This window comes from Chlamydotis macqueenii, chromosome 1 (genome assembly GCF_036417535.1).
Source record: "Chlamydotis macqueenii isolate bChlMac1 chromosome 1, bChlMac1.mat, whole genome shotgun sequence".
Classification (NCBI taxonomy): Eukaryota; Metazoa; Chordata; class Aves; order Otidiformes; family Otididae; genus Chlamydotis; species Chlamydotis macqueenii.
The window spans coordinates 159,220,110-159,239,277 of NC_141556.1; the positions used below are offsets into that span (position 1 = coordinate 159,220,110).

General features: G+C 36.3%; 1 protein-coding gene across 2 annotated transcripts in view; it reads left to right on the forward strand.

Annotated features, from left to right (window-relative positions):
• The window catches only part of STK24 (serine/threonine kinase 24), a 55,959-nt gene that overhangs the window by 23,528 nt on the left and 13,263 nt on the right, over positions 1-19,168 (forward strand). For both annotated transcript variants that reach the window (XM_086771223.1, XM_086771214.1), the window contains exons 3-5: positions 8,862-8,918; positions 12,052-12,160; positions 12,276-12,433. In XM_086771223.1, the coding sequence (XP_086627349.1) occupies positions 8,883-8,918; positions 12,052-12,160; positions 12,276-12,433 (303 nt within the window). In that variant the 5' untranslated portion in view covers positions 8,862-8,882. The remainder of the gene's footprint in view (positions 1-8,861; positions 8,919-12,051; positions 12,161-12,275; positions 12,434-19,168) is intronic.

Sequence of the window (19,168 nt, forward strand, 5' to 3'; positions counted from 1 at the left end):
CACCTAATTCTACACTAATGTAGCTTTGGAAGAAATTTAGCTATGGATATTATGAACAACTTGCAAATCCTCCAGAGTTATGTTTACAGGTCCTGGCTATGTTAATAGTTTAAATTAGCTTGGATTTTGCTTGACTTCATTCAAATGTTTGGTGGTTGTTCTTGTTGATTTTTTTTCTTGGTTTGTTTGGTTTTGTGATTATTTTATTTTTCCCAAATGCTGAGATTTCTTTTATGGTAATTAACTTCCTTAGTTTCACTGGAAACTTTTCTTTTGTAATCTTCTACATGTCATGTCACATGTTGTTCAACTGTAGGAATTTACATTTTTTTTCTTAATATGCAGTCTTTCCCCAGTGTGTTACTTTTATATCACTTGTTCTGGTGTTCAAGGAGGCAAAGCAAATATTCAAATTCAAAGAAGGAATCTTTCAGAAAACTGCAAATCTTTTTCTGGGAATTATTCTAACACTCTGTTTTTATCTCTACAAGGTATTACTGAATGTGCCAAAACAAGCAGTAGCACACTGCAACCTGTGTAAATCTTGCCAGGTGCATTCTGGTCCTGTAAGACAAGCTAAATCACAAATACATTGGTTTTGTTTTGTGGGGTTTTTTTTTGTTTGGTTTTGTATTGTTTTGGTTTTTTTTAACTAATGAGTTGTCCTCCCCTGGGAAAAGATGAGAAGGAAACAAAAGCACCTTTTATTTCCTTCATTTGAGTGCCCTTTTAGGGTCAGTGAAAGTGGAACTGGTTTTGGATTTGTTTTGTTGGGTTTTTTAAAATAAATTTGGTCTTATGCCTACTTCTCTAGGAAATCAGCAAGAGAGAGTAGAAACAGGGCTGAGAATTGCTAGAATTCTTTCTAGTCTAAAATAAAATATCTGTGGATGGACATACGTTCTGATAAAATGAGAGACCTAGCTATAGGTGGGAAGCATAATATTATTTGGAGGCTCTGGAATTCATGAAACACTTAAAAAAATCCTTTTGAAGATAAATCTAGTTATTGCTTTGTCAGTTTTTCCTGGAGGGAACTGATATTCAAAGCAATATTCTTTCTCTTTGGAGCCTTTCAAATTGATAGTAAAATTCAGTCATTCTTTTAAGAAGCAAAATCAATTTTAACTGTTGTCTTTAGCGGTACACCAGACGGTCTACTTCAACATGGCTAGATTATCGTAATCTGTATTTCATAACAGCTGCTTTTTATATACTGCAAAACCCCCAAACAGGATATTAATTTCCAAGGTTAAAGATGGCTAATTCACTGCAGCTGTTGGTGTTTCAGTTATTTTTCACCTTTCTAAGAACACTGGACAGTACTTGAAGACTCTCCTCTAAAACATGGACTCTCTGTTGTGACAGGATGGAGGAGGTGGAAGAGGGAAGGAGAGGACAATTTATCCAGAGGGTATCTTTGATGGCTAAGGCAACCTGAGTCTCTTTAGCCTTGTTCTCTCATAAAATAGTTTCTCTTGTTCTTCAAAGCAAGCAGTTGTCTTTCCATGCCATCTGACTTTCAGGTGGTCTAAAACAAGCATCTTTAGAAAATATTACAGTATGGTTTTATTTAATTAAATCTCTAATGACATAAACAAATAGCTTCCCCCTTTATAAAATGATACACCAATCTATACAAGCTTGTGTTGTAGTAGGTGGAAATAGATGGAAGAACATTAGCAGATGAATACAATGTCAAAGAAAAGTTCAAGTGAAGGATTAACTTCTTGATGGAACTCAATAACCTTCCTAGGAAGTGTTGGAATGATGGTGGCATTCTTTATTCTTTGTAATGAGGATGAAGAACTTTTTGTTCATCAGGTACAGAAGAAAAATAGTAGTACTTCCTGAGATTGCATTTAAGAACAAACTATACAATCTTAGAAAGGTGATGTAAATCAGCATTGAAAGACTTTTTTTTTTTTTCTTCCTCTGACTTTGTTTTCTGTGAAGACAGTCCCAAAAGCTTGTGAAAACATAATAGCCTTTCTTGATAACTATTAAACAGTCATAGGACCCCAGATAGGGAGTGGTAGAATCAGTTTATCCATTTGTAATGGAAAGAGCTTGATTATTTACTTACACTAAGAGAATTCAGTACCTATGGTGTTGAAATTTTGCAGAAACTTCAGTGTAACTTCCTTTTGCGATCAGTAGTTCTGTCCTTTGTCACATCCCTTCTGTCTGTCAAAAGAGTTATTATATGGCATCCAAGTGGCATCTGGATAGGCTGTTTGAGGTTCAAGGGTGCATCACTTGCCTTCTCTGTCCAAGGATTGCATACTGGCAAGAATGGAATGAAAGCAGATAGTGGTATGCTATTCCCTTTGCAACATTAACATATGGCGGCACTGGATCTAGTTCTTATTAGATTTAAATTGAACCAATAATATATATAGGCAATATTTATAGCTAGTCAAGAAATGACAAGAATATATGTTCTTTGCCAAAACCATGCATTTGCTGAATAAGAGTAACAACCATCTTGTACCATTAAAGAACTCACTTTTGGCGAATGGTATCTGTTCTAATACTAGTCTGTGGGTCTAGAAATTGAACATTCAAATAACAACTGGAAAGTTACATATCCTGATTAGTTTCAAGGATCTAATGGCAATACATCAGCTCATAGGTGCCTTCTCTCTAAAGCCTAAAATAATGATTTTCTTGAATATATATTACTTTTAATGAAAGAATAAGCTCCAGAGGAGCTTATTTTGGAGGTCTTGATACATGTTTTCAGATTTCAGACACTTGGCAACATTTAGTGTTGTAGTGGAAAGGTTTGAGCTTGTCTAAGAGGAGCAAGAACCACAAAGATATAATTACTATTTCCTGTCACTGCCTCAGTGCATCATTTATGGCATTGTACAAAACTTTTTTTTTTCCTGATTGATCTCTATCTTGTTTCTGCATATAAGCTCACAGATGTCCACATGAGTTAATAATGAGAACTCAAATGCCAGGGTTTGCCTATTCTTCATCCTGTGTAACAAGACAGTGACTGCTATTGTGACTTGGTGTTCAAAGGAGATGGTGAATGAATAAACAGATGCCTCAAGCTGAACCTGATGATTGTGAGGAAAGGAGAGCATTCTGAAGAATTCATATACATGAGTAATCATATTCCTTGAAGTGTATTTCTCTTTGGTTAATAATTTCTTCCTCTTTTTATGAAGAGTGTGTGAGTGATAATTTTTTTTTCAGATTCATTTTAAACAGGTAGTTTTGTGCTTATGTCTTCGGTGGATTGCACAGCTTCTTTTGGGGCCAGACCGTCATTGGAGTGGGGGGGTGGTGAGAGACCATCTTTGGCTTTGTGTGATTCTGGCACCTGGTGGCTTTGTCGTGCAGCATGGGTTTCAGATGCATAGTTTAAAAACCCCAGTGTAAAGAAATCAAGAAAAAAAATATTCCTTCCTTCCCAAATGGAATCAGAGGGCAAGGTTGCTTAAAGTAGATATAGAGGACAAGTTCCATGATCTCTGCATCATGCTTCTGAACTCAGACATCTAAGAATCGGTGCGGAAGTATTTGAGAAGCTTCTGGTTGCTACAGCTGTCTAACTTCCCTGAGTGGTTTTTTTTTATATATATGAAGTTAACAGAAGACAAATCTCCATGGGGAGTGGTAACAACCTGTAGCAGGAATGCAACTTAGAGAGGTTATCTTGTTGCATACATTTTATATCTCAAGGTTCTTTTAATCTGGTTTCTTATGCTAGAGAATCAATATGAACATTAGTACTAAATTTATACTGATATTGAAATATTAATTTTAAAATATCACACATCATGTTGTGCAATGCATATCAGTTTTGGAACTAGTTTGTTCTTTTCAGATTAGTCAAGGTTCTGTCCAAGATATTATTTTTCTGTTTTTCAGTACTGTAGATTTTTCCACTAATCCAGTGATGATAAAACTTTTAGTATATAGAACAACTTAAGCTGGTTCTTATTTTGATTAGCAAATCTGTTCTGTTATTTCAATCAAGTATGTAATTTCTAGGTTATGATTGTTGACATAAGGTGAAGTGCTTGTAAATACAGATTCTAAGTGGAATTTGAAGGTAAATTGTCTCTAGAAATAAACAAGCCTTTTATACATATTTATAAATTCTACTTATAGCATTCTATTCTGCTGTATATTGTGTACTGGAAATTTGAGGTGAGAAATACCCTTTCTGACAATAAATTTAAGGTGGGAAATTATGTTTCTCACAATAGGTGGGGGAGATTTTATTTCATGTAGAAACAAATGTGCTCACTGTTATAGTACTGTTGACTTACTTGATTTAAGACGTTTAGTTAAATTTTAAATTACTGTCCACGTCACTTAATGCTCTTACTTCTGAATCCTTCTAGTCCTCTCTGTGGCTATGTGTTATATTTTCCTCTGCAACCTCTCCTTTCTTCAGGAAAGGTGATATAGAAACATTTTCATCAATAAATACTGTGGCTTAATTGCTTTAGGTCAATCTCACCTGTATAATATCACAGTGCTAAGAAATGTGTAAGTTCTTCATGTAATAAATAAAAATATACAATGCATCTCTAAAGATAGGCCTCTCCATCTTTATTCAGATGTTTTATTAACATGATAAGGACATATAAACGAACATTTTAATCTTGATTACTTATTTCTGCATGTGTCTTCTATGCTTCTCTGGTTTTGGTTAAAATGTGCTTCTGAGGCTCTAGAGGAGTGTTTTGGTGGATGACTTTTTTTTTCAGTGCGTAGTCCTTGATTTTTTGCATATTAGGAGAAGTTCTTAACAGTGCAGTTACAGCAGGTAATGCCATGGAAGCATTTGTAAAACAAGTGACTTAATGGAGACTATTTCATTAGAGGTAAAGCTGCTATTGTAAGAGTTTGTGTGGTTCTGGAGTTAAAACTAGAAGTCAAACTTCAAGAAGAGCAAATGAGTTTGGAAAGGGTTACAGAAACTCTGCCTCTCTGTAACAGAGCTTCTTTTAGATTCCAAAGCTGTTCCTTTCCTCATTTGCATGGCATCAGAGGAAAACCTCTTGCTCCTACTGTGAAAAAGGAAATGTTCCATGTGCCCTCATTAATGTGCTCATCTATGTTTATAGAGAAATAATAATTCTAAATTTGGATTGATGACTCAACATGGCTTCACTATATTTGGAAGAAAATTCAGTGCTGTGTTGTGACTGATACTTAAAAGAAGAAAACTGGTCTTATTTCAGATCTTAAAATGGAGCACTTTATGTTGCACGTATCCGTATGTAAGTGTAGTATCTTAAAAAATATAAGTAATTATGTGTAATATGTAGTTACTAATCTAGGCTGTGGAAGACCCTTTAGTGCTTTTGGTGTTCTGTTTGAGAGGAAAAGTGGGAATATGTACAGAAGAATGTGAGAAGTACAAGCAAAAAAAGAATTTGGACAGCTTTAGAAAGGAAGGTGACAGTAGGTGTTAGGGAATGTACAGCATGCCAGAGATGCTCAGAAGGAAAGAAAGAGGCAGATTGCTCAGGTGACGCCAAGTCAATTGATGATAGTGCTCTACTTGCCTTGTGCGGTTGTTACAAGGCACAAATTAAGTACATACAGGTTACTAGCTGTAAGATAGAATATGTATTAAGCAACTAATTGAAACTATCTCACCAAAAGCATTTATTTGCATTTTCTTGTTAAGTAATGTATGCAGATTTTAAATAAGAAAGCTAAAAAGAAATTTCCAGCGAGAATTAAAAGTGATAGTAAGATTCACTGCAGTAGTAGTGACATCTGTTCGTCGTTCATATGAAGTATCTGAAAACAAAAACAACCAACCAACCAACACAACACCACCACCACACCCCCCCAAAAAAAAACCCCAAAACCAAACCAAATCAAAACAAACCCCCCCAAAAACCGAAACTAAACATCCATGAAGTTGAGTAATATTTCTATGGCAAGGGGAAGGGGGAACCATAGAAAATTAAAAATCACTTTGAATCTAGGGGTACCAATATAAAGGTGCCATAACTGTGATAAATTGCTATTGTTTAGCTTCACACTGGGATGCAGATACAGTTACGTGGGTGTTCCCTAACTGCATTTCCATACTTTACTGGTTTTAAAATGTCTTATTGGTCCATGGCTGTTACATTGTAAATTCAGGCATGTGGCCCCAAGCAGCTGATGACGAAAGTTTCAGGAGCAAAGATGAACAAACCAGGAAAATATTTGAAATGGATAAATGATGATTTTAAAAGACTATGAACTGTGTAATTTGTAGTTGTGTAATTTTGTTACATGATTGTGTAACTATGTAATTAAAATGATAGTCTTAATTTTTTTTTTTGTAAAGGTATTTCCTGCTACCTCTCACTTCTAATTTTCAGCTGGTGAATTTAGTAGCTAGTTTTGTGGAAACTTTCTCTTTTGGGAATTATGTCTTGTTTCAAGCTGTTAGCTCTTTAAATCCACAAGGTAATTGAGATGATAGAAAAGGGAAGATGCATCTCTTATTGACTTCTTGGTGTTAGATTTTTTTTTTTTTCCCCTATTTTTGAGAGGATCATAGGGTTCATTTGCTCTATCTTGTTCTTTCCCACTCAGGCATTTCCATTGAAATAAAAAGTAGTGATACAGTTGACTTGTTTGATTTTAAATGACTATTAAAATTAAATGTAAATTTTGCAGGCACACAAAACTTGAATATTCAGGGAATTTCATGCAACTTTAAAAGACTGAAGCAAAATATGTATATAAAATTTTAATTGAGTTTAGGAAGATTTCTGAAGATGAAATGACTTGCTATAAGACCTCTTGGAAGCGTACTTGTTCTGGAACTATTGGGACCTGAAGCCTTGAAAGGTACACAGGCAAAATCTGAGAAACTCATAGTACTAAAACACTTGTTTTGCTGCTAAAAGGGACTCTCTCAAGATGAACTATAATTCTTGGAATATCTGTGGTGTCTGCAGAAAGTAAGCATTATTATTGGTAGGTGGGAAGGGCTGTGTGCATTTACCTACAGAAGGTGCATTCTGAGACCAGAGAGGGAATAGACATACATGGAACTAAAGCTATAATAACGATGAAAAAGCTTAAGTGAGTACTAAAAGTTAAAGTTTTCTAATTTAGAAAAAGTTATGTTCTGCAACACATTTATCAATTCTGTAAAAATTTTAATTCATCTTTATAAATGAGTATTCAGAGTACTTCCTATCCTGACTGTGAGCTGCTGTTTTTACTTTAATTTTTATTTTGGCATATAAAGTAAATGAATATTTTTGCTATTTATGTGCTTCTTGCTCTGAGAGGCCCTTATGTTTTTATGCTAGAAGTCTTGTGAATATTTGGTACGTAGAGTTAAAGCTAACAATCCATAGTATAACTTGATAATCTTACAAACTAAAGCAAAACCCACCAGTGCAGCAATTTAATTTGAATATATATTGGGTAGATTTCTGGTCTCACTTGAAACACGTTTTAAAGGCTGATACTGCAAGGAAAAGGTGGACTAGCTGCTTCTCTTTGTGTGTTTGGGAATAAGATGCTGCAAATAGCAGAAAGAAACGATCATATCCAGTCTCTCTTTTAGCATAGTGTATTGTATGTCTTGTGTTAAACATTCCTATATGTATCAAGCTTTCACTTGAGAATATAGTAGCTTGATTTTTTTTTCTTTGTTAGCTTTTATTTTACTAGTTAAACCTAGCAAATTGCTATAGTCATCTTTAGTAATCTTTATTACTAGTTTATCTCATCTTTCTTGAGCACAGTTGTCCAGAATTCTGTGCTGTACATCAGATGCTTAAGCATTAGTGGAGAAAACTTACTGCCATTCTTCTTTAGGTCAGAGACAGATGGCTGTTCAAGAAAATGAAACAATGGAGGGATACGAACAATAAATTTAAAATTAAATTCAACCTAGACAGGAGTCAGGCTTATTAAAGAAAATATTTTGGAGTATCTATACAAATAAGGATAATAAATAAAATCAAGACTTTTTTTCTAAGGAAAGGAAATATATTTTATACAATGTAATTATTGTTTATTATTCTGAGTGTATATAATTGGTTTTAAAATGTAAATTCGTTCTCCTCAGTTTTGACTGAGTGACCCTTGTCTGTCTCTTTCTTGTCTCAGAAGATACTTTTGCAAAAATTACTAAGGAGCGTGATAAGAACAACTAGGTGGGTGGCTTTTGGGAGTTAATATGCTGGTGAACTCGGAGGCTCAGAATACTTGGCCAGTTCTAGTCAGCCTAAAGGCAAGAGGGTTTCCTTCTGCTACTTGACTCTTTGGTAGGGCTTAAAGAGAAGTTTATTCTTCCCTGGATACTGTCTATATTCTAGTAGTATTAGTATCAGTACAAAAAAGAGGTACCGTGAAATGAGTTCAAATGTGACATTAAGAGTATGCATCAATTATTTGGAAGTAATGAAGACATTCCAAGAGCAATGTCTGTGCTCTTATTCGTTGTTAAATATGAAGTAGCTTTCCTTTTGTTAATTTAGAGGAACGGAAGTAAACTTTCTTGAATACACACAATTGTGTAAATAGCTTGTGACAGACTAAGCTATTTACTAATATTTTAATTTTTATTACTAACAAATGTTAATATTTTAATATTTTAAATTTACTATTTTAATATTTTTACATTATTATTTTTAATATTTTTAATTTTTATTACTAATAAATTTTACTAAAATTTACTAATTCCTTATCAGATGAGACTAAAAATAATATATCTTAAAGATGTTTTGGAGGAACAGCTAAATGTTAGTGGTGTTTCAAAACTGTCGATTCTTTCTTCAGCAAAAAGAATAGAGCAAGTCCCATTAATTTAACTGATTTTTTTTTAACTTAATACATTTTTTGTTGTTTTTGTTTTGCAGGATACAAAATTATGGATAATAATGGAATATTTGGGTGGAGGCTCTGCCCTTGATCTAGTAAGTAAATTATGTATTATTTTTGTTATTTTATTTCACATAATTGTTTTCCTATCTTATAATTCTGTAAACTGTAATCTATCATTTGGCTATGGCAATCTTTGCTTCCCGTAAAAGAGAGAAAGTATTTGTAAGTGCCTGGAAAATGTTATTTTCCATGGGGCAAGACTGATTAGTTGTATAGATGGAAGGGAACTAAGCAACATAGTACAGGAAGCAGGATATAAATATCTTAGAATGCTAATCTTCAGTGAGCCGGAGAGCGCTAGTGGCTGAAAATAGTTCTTTTCTCTCTCTTAATTTTGCTGCCACAACTCCTCCTAGTGTATATGTTTTAATGTATCTTCCCCACCACTCACAAACAAAACAAGTTTCTCTGTTTGAAATCTCAGTGAAGTCTAAATAGACAGAAACAGAATTTAGATTGGTATTAAAAAATACGTTTTGAAGAAATAGGAGCAGCTCTCTACCCTGGAGGGTAGAGACACCTTATGGAGAGACCTGGATAGACCAGAGAGCTTGGCAATCACCAACCATATGAAATTTAACAAGTGCCACATTCTGCACCTGGGATGGAGTACCCAGTTTTGAATCATAATTCAAAAGGTTCAGTGCAGATTGTTTTCTTTGGATGGTGTCCATTCACTTTAGCTATTAAAAAAAAAAAAACAAAGGGGAAAAAAAAACCCCACAAAAAACCCAAACCAAAACGAAAACCACACACCATCCTTATATTGGCCATCCTTATATTGGCCTTATATGGCCTTTTTCCTTTCACTCTTTTCCCAACTGGGGCAACTAATAAATGCTTGAGGATAGCAAACTAAGCTAGAATGAGTCTGTGAGCCTATGATTTATTGTGGATTTTTAAAAAGTTATTATAGAAACAAAAGTACATTTTTAAAAATATGTGAAAATTGTTGTATCAATTGAGATGCAATGTCTCTGTAGCTTAGTTTGCTATCCTCAAGCATTTATTAGTTGCCCCAGTTGGGAAAAGAGCGAAAGGAAAAAGGCCAGTGTAGAGGGATTCTGCTGGTGACATCTAGAAGACAGGAGGGGGTAGTAAATGCTGACTTTCTGCAGCTGTGCTGCCATGTTTTAATAGTAATTGCCTTCTGGAACCCATTTATACCTTTAGTTTCCACATCCTGTTAGAAGGAGTTCTGTGGTTGTGTAGAAATCGATAATGTTCCCCATAAAGATACGCTGGAAAAAAGTTTATTATTGTGATGGTTTTTCCTGACAGAAGAGCCATTAAAGACTGGGTTTGCTTTTCTAAACTAATTATTACTTTCTTCGTGCTTCAAAAAGGTATAAAAGAACAGAAAGAAAACAGATCTTATAATATTTTTTGTCCTTTTATTTTTTTTTTTATTTTAAAATTCTTTTTAAAATCGCACACATTTCACTTGTGTGATGTGATGACCACATGTTTATACCCTAAGTTTTTTGCCTAGAAATAGTACAAAGTCTTTGGTCATGTCCTAAAATGTTGAAGAAATTGTGCCACAGAACTGAAATCATAATGGGAGTGTATATTGAGCATCTTGTGTGTGCTTCATTCATTTTCAGTTTATGTTCTGCTGCATGTTTTCCTAGTTCTAACATGCATATTATGGTTGCAACCGGAATCTGGTAGGGCGACTGGCACACTTTATCACATCTCCATAGTCAAGGCAAGACAAAATGGGAACCTTGAATTCCATGTTTGAAGTGTATACATGTCATGTTAGCCTGGTGTGTTTTCTGTACTTGAATAAGCACTGGCTCTTTTGAAAATCATGCCTCACAAGAGAAAGTGCATTCAATGCAATTACATGTACCTTGTTGTTCAACTTGCAGTATAATTTAGGTTTGTGGCTGAGGTACAAGTGCTAATATTCTCAGCCTTAGTCTGTTTTCACTAACTTCCTCCTCACTAAGGTGAGCTAACATCTGACAGAAGGCATTTTCCCCCGTTAGATGTGCTGTATCTTGTTACCAGGTCTTGAACTGGTGCTCACAGCCTGGCTGGAGCAAAGCCTTGAGAATATCTTAGTGGATTTCAGGGAGTGGCAATATAATGTATATTATCAAAGCTAAATAAAAGCAAAAAAGATTGGAAGTAAAGCTAGAAAGGTGAAACAAATACCTTGTTTGCATTACATGAAATTTTACCCCTGTTCCTAGCTATTAGCTGAGGATTTCTGAGATGTAATATTTTAGTTTTTATCTGAAATGCTTGCTTTCTCACAGAGTGAAGCTTCAGAGATAAAACTTTGTTGATTGTGTTTCAGTGACTGCTGTTGTGGAGTAAACTAGGATACTGGAATATTTCCAACATTAATTGTTGTCCACAAAGTTTCAGTCTCTCTCTCGAAATGCCCCTATTGGTTAAGCAGTTTCTCTGGGGAGTGACCTTTCTTCTTTCCCTCTGTCGAACACTAGCTTTTAGAATTTATATCAGTTATAGAGAGCTCTGAGATCTTCTGCCACTGCTGTTTCTTCCCATAAGAGTTTAAATTACTTGAAATTTTTACTTGCAGATTTATAGCTTCAGTTTTATGTGAAAAAAAAAAGTTAAATTTTAATATGCAATGCTCTGTCAGCCTAGCAGTTTGAGTTGTGTTTTAAAGAGTTTCACAAAATCCCCAGTATCTAGTAATGGGATATGTGATTTGATGTGGTACCTTATATGCTGTGCTTTCTTTCTCAGACTTTGAGATTGGGTCCATATAGGGCCTGTGAAGTTGCATGTCTGTGTTCAGTGTAATGTTAATAATCAGATTACAATGTAGATGCTTTTCAAACACAATGTATTTGTCTCTGACCTGACCACAAAGCAATAACTTGAAACTGTGTCTTTATGGACCTTTAAACAAACTTCTTAATATTTTAGATAAATGAAGTATTTCTTTGCCTGTTGTTCGTAAGGTCGCATAGTTTAGAACTATGTATTTTTTTTTAAAGAATATTCTGGGTTGTATCTCATGTTATAAAGTTAGCAAATTGGAAGTTTTGAGGTGTGACAGAAGGAGTTTTATAGTCTTTTTATTGTCAAGTGTATTTTCTGTTCTCTGTTTCTTCTTTATCTTTATGTAAGTATATATACACACACACTTATATAAATATTTCTTTTTTTGTCTCCTAGTTAGAACCTGGCTCACTTGATGAAACTCAGATTGCTACAATATTGAGAGAGATACTCAAAGGACTCGATTACTTGCATTCAGAAAAGAAAATACATAGAGATATTAAAGGTAATTTTTTTCTTATTTGTATTGTCATAAAATTAGAAGAGCTTATGCAATATAAATGAACATCCTTCCAGTGTCAAATGTCTTAATTTCTGTTATTTCCTTTTCTTTATTCCAGCTGCTAATGTATTGCTATCTGAACAAGGAGAGGTAAAACTAGCAGATTTTGGAGTAGCAGGACAACTAACAGATACACAGATAAAGAGGAATACCTTTGTGGGAACACCATTTTGGATGGCACCTGAAGTAATAAAGCAATCAGCGTATGATTTGAAGGTAAGGTACTTCAAGGCATTAGCCAAAGTCCCTTCCTTCTTTAATTTGAATTACATAGGTTGGTCTTCAGAATGTGGCTAATAGCTTTAACTGTGTCTAGACAAGTGATATGTTTAGATGATGCAGCTAGAAGCTGTTGGCAAGGAAAGAAACTTTACTAATTTGTATCCAAGCCTTAAGTTTCCTAGTGTATTAAGCCCATCCAGATGGCAAGAAATACTGCAAATTGACAAGTACATCCTGTCACCTTTTATCCCATTGAGGAGTATTTTTGATGCTTGTTCAGAAGTAGAAGAGAGCAAATATATGCAAAATGTTATTATGCTTCCACTTGTTTTTAGAAAAAAATAGTCAGCAATATGTTGAAGAATATAGATTTGGTGGGTGTGAAAGTGTTGTTTCTGCTTCTCTCTGACCATGTTCTTTTAGTTATTTGTACATGGAGATTTTAATGTTTAATATCAAATTTATTTATTTGTGGATATTTCCATCACACAGGATTTTGATTTTGCAGAGTGGTTCAGCAATGTACTGAAGTCACAACACAATCACAATATATAATTTATCATATACAGTTGGATCACGATAGAAATGTGATTACTGTTACTGATGTCTGTGTGCTCATCAGCATGGCACTGGGTGTCCCCGGTTGCTGGGCAGGAATACATGCATTGAAGCCAGCTCAAGCCCGTTGCTTTTTATAAGGTTCATTTGGTTGGTTACTCAGTTTTTATACTTCTATTAGGCTGAGCTACATATATGCCTCCTTGCTGCCCCTCCCCTCTCCCTTCTCCACGCTGGTCTGGCTAGCTCAGTGAAGACATTGCTCTACTGATTATATAGGGGAAGGCTATTTGCACAACCTCATGGCCCACTGGTGCAGCGGAAGCACTGAAACAAAGGTCATCCTGGTGTCCCACTTGTGTTGAGACAAGATCAGCTTTCTTTCTGATAATTAGCAGTCATTCCTTATGTTCTTCCCTGAGCTCATCTTGCCCATCTCCTCTGATCCGCTTGTAGGGATTTGTTGATTGGTCACATCTCTATGTGATGAGATGGGTTGGCGTGTTTCTTTCCATCGTCATCCATGTAAGGAACTTGCCAATATTGACTGTGGCCTAGATTGTTTGTAGTAGTAGTTCCTTCCCTATTTGATATTTTTCTGTAGAGAGGCTATTTGAAAATAACTAGCAGAACTCTGTAGAGCCTCTAGAATCTTAAATGACCGCAAATTTCCAATTTGAAGGTTGAGTAAACCATTTTCTTGTGGATGATAGTTTTTGTTTTATTTCTTTTTGGGGTATTGGTGGCTGGGTATTTTTGAGGTATGGCTTCTGGGAATGATTTTCACTTGGACAAAACATGATTCAGTCCTCAGATTTTGAATTCCAACTGTTTCAGTCTACAATGTCATTTGAACATAAAAAGGTCTTGGATACTTGATCCGTAGAAAGTCAGAGCTCGGATTTTGAATGAACCAAAGATGCTTATTTGTGTCTGTGAGCCTTTTGGCACTTAGGGACGAGACTAAACTGTACAGACAATAGTTTTACTGTTGTTGCACAACAACCACTTGAGAAGGCCTGTGAGAACAGACACGTCCAAGTCTAACCTCATTATCCTTCCATAACCTGACCATGCTTGAGAGGTGTTAGGCAGGACTGTTTTCTTCAAAGCATCATCCTGGTGAGGTGCAAGCAATTTCAATTACGTAGTTGCTGTGTTAGTCAGTTTTGTTCTTTGCCCTGTTGAATCTTCCTGCTTCCTGCGTGCTCTGGGTTCCCAGTAAAAGCTTGGGAACAGTTCACCTGCTTCTTTCATACAGTTCATCTGTTTCTTTCCTCGTTTACTATATGCCTTGCACCAATTGTTAAATTGTTTATTGCTCCTTTTCTGTTTGGATTGATATCTTTGCTCTTGCTGACCACTGAAATAGCACAATTGTGCAAGGCAAAGCAAAACCTAAGTTATGACATAAAACTACTAAAATAGTCTAAAGGAAGGCAGGTGCATCCTGAGGTTTAACATTGCGAGTTATTGCTACAAAGCTGAAGGTCTCCTGTTGATTCAGCACTGTTATCACTTGTCTTAATATTAAGGGCAGTTGGTGGATTTCCTGGCCTTGGCTTACGCTATATTATCAACATAGCTCATGCAAGAACCATTATTCCAGTGTATTGATTTCCACTTTAAGCCGTTTTGGATATTAAGACAGTTACACCTCCTCTGAATTCAGGTATGCTTCTGAGTTAACGATCCTGTCAAACACAGCTTTCAGAATTGAGGAGACAATCTTTTGAGGAATTACCTTTTGTGAAGCACTTGCACTGTTTTAACCAGAAACATTTTATCTTTATTGTCTTTGCATTACTTTATAATATTATAAATTCATGTTAATGTCTCTTAAGATTGTGTAAAAGTAATGAATACTTAAGGTATTGATTTTGAATATAGTCTTATTTTTTTCCCAAATGTATGTTATGGGAATGTATGTAAATATTATCTTTTATCTTAAGGTAGAGAAGCAAGGTTTTTCATAGATAAAAAATGTCTGCATTTTTTGAAAAATGCAGTTTTAATTCAGGATTTGACAAATGCATACATTTTGTGTATTTTTCTTTTAAAATCATAGAATCATAGAATGGTTAGGGTTGGAAGGGACCTTCAAAGGTCATCTAGTCCAACCCCCCTGCAAGGAGCAGGGACATCCCTGACTAGGTCAGGTTGCTCAGAGCCTCATCCAGCCTGGCCTTGAACGTTTCCAGAGATGGGGCCTCCACCAGCTTTCTGGGCAACCTGTTCCAGTGTTCTATAACTCGCATCGTAAAAAATTTTTTCCTAATTTCTAATCTAGTCGTGGCGGTCTGGTGAGGTCCCCGATGACTGGAAGAGAGGGAACATAACCCCAATTTTTAAAAAGGGGAATAAGGAAGACCCAGGTAACTACGGGCCGGTCAGCCTCACCTCTGTGCCTGGCAAGGTCATGGAGCAGATTCTCCTGGAAACCATGCTAAGGCACATGGAGAGCAAGGAGGTGGTTGGTGACAGCCAACATGGCTTCACCAAGGGCAGATTGTGCCTGACCAATTTGGTGGCCTTCTATGACGGGGTGACGGCATCGTGGAACTTTAACAATGTCAAACCAAGTCCCATTTTATGTTCCGAATACTGTGCTCTCAAGATTATGTGAGGCTTTTCGGAGTGCTCTGTGCATATGTGAGCTGTGTATTCTTTGACTGCCACACAGAATTTGCCTATTCCATTCTTGCTTTATTCAGTCCCATTCCCAAACTGTTTTGTGTCCTTAAAATATTTCTATTTCTCAGACCATATATTGCAAAGTATATTTAGAAGGCATTACAACACTTGTCTTCATTACCTAAAAAATAATTAAGGTGTGTGACTGTTGGCATGGATACTAAAATTTCATCAGCTTCTGTCAGGCTTTTGTAAATAATATTTCAGACTGATGTATTTAAGAATATAGGATTTCCAGATGACTTGTGTGAAAGAGTAAGGTAGCTATAGCGTTTGCATTTTAATATGGTCAGTGGCTAATGTAAGAGGTGTACTTGAAAGCAAAAATTTCAACTTAATTTTTCATTTTCCCTTGTAGTTTATTTTTAAAGTCCAAGTAATCCTCGAGGGTGATAGTTTCTTCAGCAGCTAGATTTTATCAACCATGAGGAAAAATAGTGAAATGTCGAAACTTGACTATATTAGTTATATTAAAACTACCACCTGTTTTTTAAAATTTATTTTCCTTTTTTATTTGTCTTTTCCTATACCACATAGAATCATAGCATAGTTAGGGTTGGAAGAGACCTTCAAAGGTCATCTAGTCCAACCCCCCTGCAAGGAGCAGGGACATCCCCAACTAGATCAGGTTGCTCAGAGCCTCATCCAGCCTGGCCTTGAATGTTTCCAGGGATGGGGCAGCAGCCAACTCTCTGGGCAACCTGTGTCAGTGTTCCACCACCCTCACTATAAAAAATTTCTTCCTTATATCGAGTCTGAATCTGCGTCCTGCTATTTAAAAACCACTACCCCTCGTCCTGTCACAACAGGCCCTGCTGATGAGTTTCTCCCTGTCTTTCCTGTAGGTCCCCTTTAGGTACTGGAAGCCACTATAAGGTCTCCCCAGAGCCTCCTCTTCTCGAGGCTGAACAGCCCCAACTCTCTGAGCCTGTCCTCATAGGAGAGGTGCTCCAGCCCTCTTATCATCTTTGTGGCCCTCCTCTAGACTCACTTCAGCTGGTCCGTGTCCTTCTTGTGTTGGGTGCTCCAGAGCTGGACGCAGTACTCCAGGTGGAGTGTAGAGAGGCAGGGCAGAGTAGAGAGGGAGAATCACCTCCCTCAACCTGCTGGCCACGCTACTTTTGATGCAGCCCCGGATGTGGTTGGCTTTCAGGGCTGCAAGCACGCATTTTCGGCTCATGTTGAGCTTCTCATCCACCAGCACTGCCAAGTCCTTCTCCTCAGGGCTGCTCTCGACCCATTCTCCACCCAGTCTCTATTTGTGCTCGGGATTTTCCCGTCCCATGTTCAGGACCTTGCACTTGGCCTGGCTGAACTTCATGAGGTTGGCACGGGCCCACCACTCCAGCCTGTCAAGGTCCCTCTGGATGACGTTTATTACCTTCTTTCCAAGCTATATGTTCTTTGGCATAACATCCTCATAGGAACTTTCCCTACTTTCCAATTTCTGTCATTTTGGCAGTAGTTCTTACTTTTTCCTCCTGTTTTGCTTCCTTTGTTCATCTGAAAGTCAGCACCTTTCCTACCTGCTTCAGTTTTCGAATTTCTAGTTCTCTATCCTTTCTACTATATAACTTCTAATAGGAAAATTCGTACTTGATTTTTAACGTGGTTTTCTCTTGCACATAGCCTGTTTTCTTAGCTGGACTTTGAAGTTCTTGTAAGTCAAGATTTTACTCATTAGAATGGAAGAGGAAAGGCTTATGGTAGTACTGTAATAAAAAGTAGTTATCAGTGATTTGCTGACTCTCATCTGAACTTGGAAGAATAATTTTTGTTCAAGGTTTGAAACTGTAAAAATCATAACATGGTAAAACTTAGTGATGATATAGTGTCATTGTTTCTTAAGGTCATGCTTCTCCCTCCTCATCTGGAAGACTGATTTGTGCCTCTTCGGGAATTTCGTTGTCACAGACAAGTGCATCCTAGAAATGCCTGGTTGGATACACATGCAATTGGTACTCACATCTGTGTTTTGAGATCCTTTCTTATCTGTGAAAGGAGAGGTGACAGTTCCAGAGGAATTTGGGGATTTTATCCTTGATGCTTCCAACACGAATAGGCTTTCCAAACCCATCTTGGACATCAGAGAGTTCAGTGTGCAGCCGTATTTTGTTGGACTCTTTCTTTCATTTTTGTAGAGGAAGGTCACTAGCCTTCCTCGTAAGTCATAAATATATGAAGGAAAAAAAGGAAGTATGTATATGTATGTGCATGTGTGGCTATCTGTGCACACTTACACATATAAACTTGATTTTTAAACTTATATATACACATGCTCCATCTGTGACTGGAAGTCTGACAGAAGAAAATATACCCATTTGTATAGCCTTAACACATTCCTTTTGAGAAGCTGAAATGCAGAATAAATTGGAAATACTAATACTCAGTTGTTAACATGAAGGCTAATCTTTACAGGTGACACTTGTCTTCCATAAGCAAGAAAAGCTTTCCTGCTAAAGGGCAGTTACAGTTCTACTCAGGCTTGAGGAGAGCTTAACTGGTAATGTTGTTATTAAGATAAATGAAAATCAGAGCTCATATACTTACGTAATCCTCTGTGCTCAGTGTGAGATGGCAGTTCTGTAACATGAGTTGACAAAGCGTCATTTCATAAATTCGACGGTATGCTAATTGACTCTGTGGTGAGGGTGTTTTTTTTTTTTGTTTTTTTGTTTTTTTTTTTTTCACTTACTTGCAAAATTAAGTAACTAAGCTCTTAACAATAGAATACTGTCTGAATCAAGGAAGGAGCCTGGTTTTAGTCATGCAATGTAGCTGTGATATTTGAATAGATACGTATTTCGCAGCTGTGAGCCTGTTGTCCTGTATGAGTTAGTCAAAGATAACCTAGCATATCGACTGAGCAGGGACAAATGGATTGGAGAGACACTAAGAAAGAACACCAGTGATAAATGAAATCTCTGCTCTATCCAGTACCTGGAAATAGATCTGTTTACAGTGTTCCAAATGCTCTGTTTGGGAATAAACCAGACAGCTCACTTCAGATCTTTCCCATTTTCCTAAGAATAAGTCTTTGTTCTGCATTTCTCTAGTCTGTGAATAAGAATGGTGTATAAGACAGTGTTAAACCCCAGCAAAATTATATTCTAATGTGTTAAATTTCTGATGGTTATACTAGCTGATGCTTGTTGAGGAAAAATCTTGTGCATGTTATATTTTCCTCTATGCCAATATTTGAGTCTTGGCCCATATTTACATAGTGTACTTTAATATGGTGGATCAAATGCTAGTTTATAACAACTCTACCGTTACTGTTTAAAAATATTTGTGTTTCAAGATCAGTTACAACTGCTGGTGTAATAATATTCACTTAAAAAAAATTTAAAACTCTAGTAAGTAGAACTGCTTTATGCTGTAGAGTAAAAACAACCAAGGAACACTCTGTACTTTGTTTTATATGGTTAATCACGTAAACCAGACCATGTTAACAAGAACAATTTACTAATGAAATTA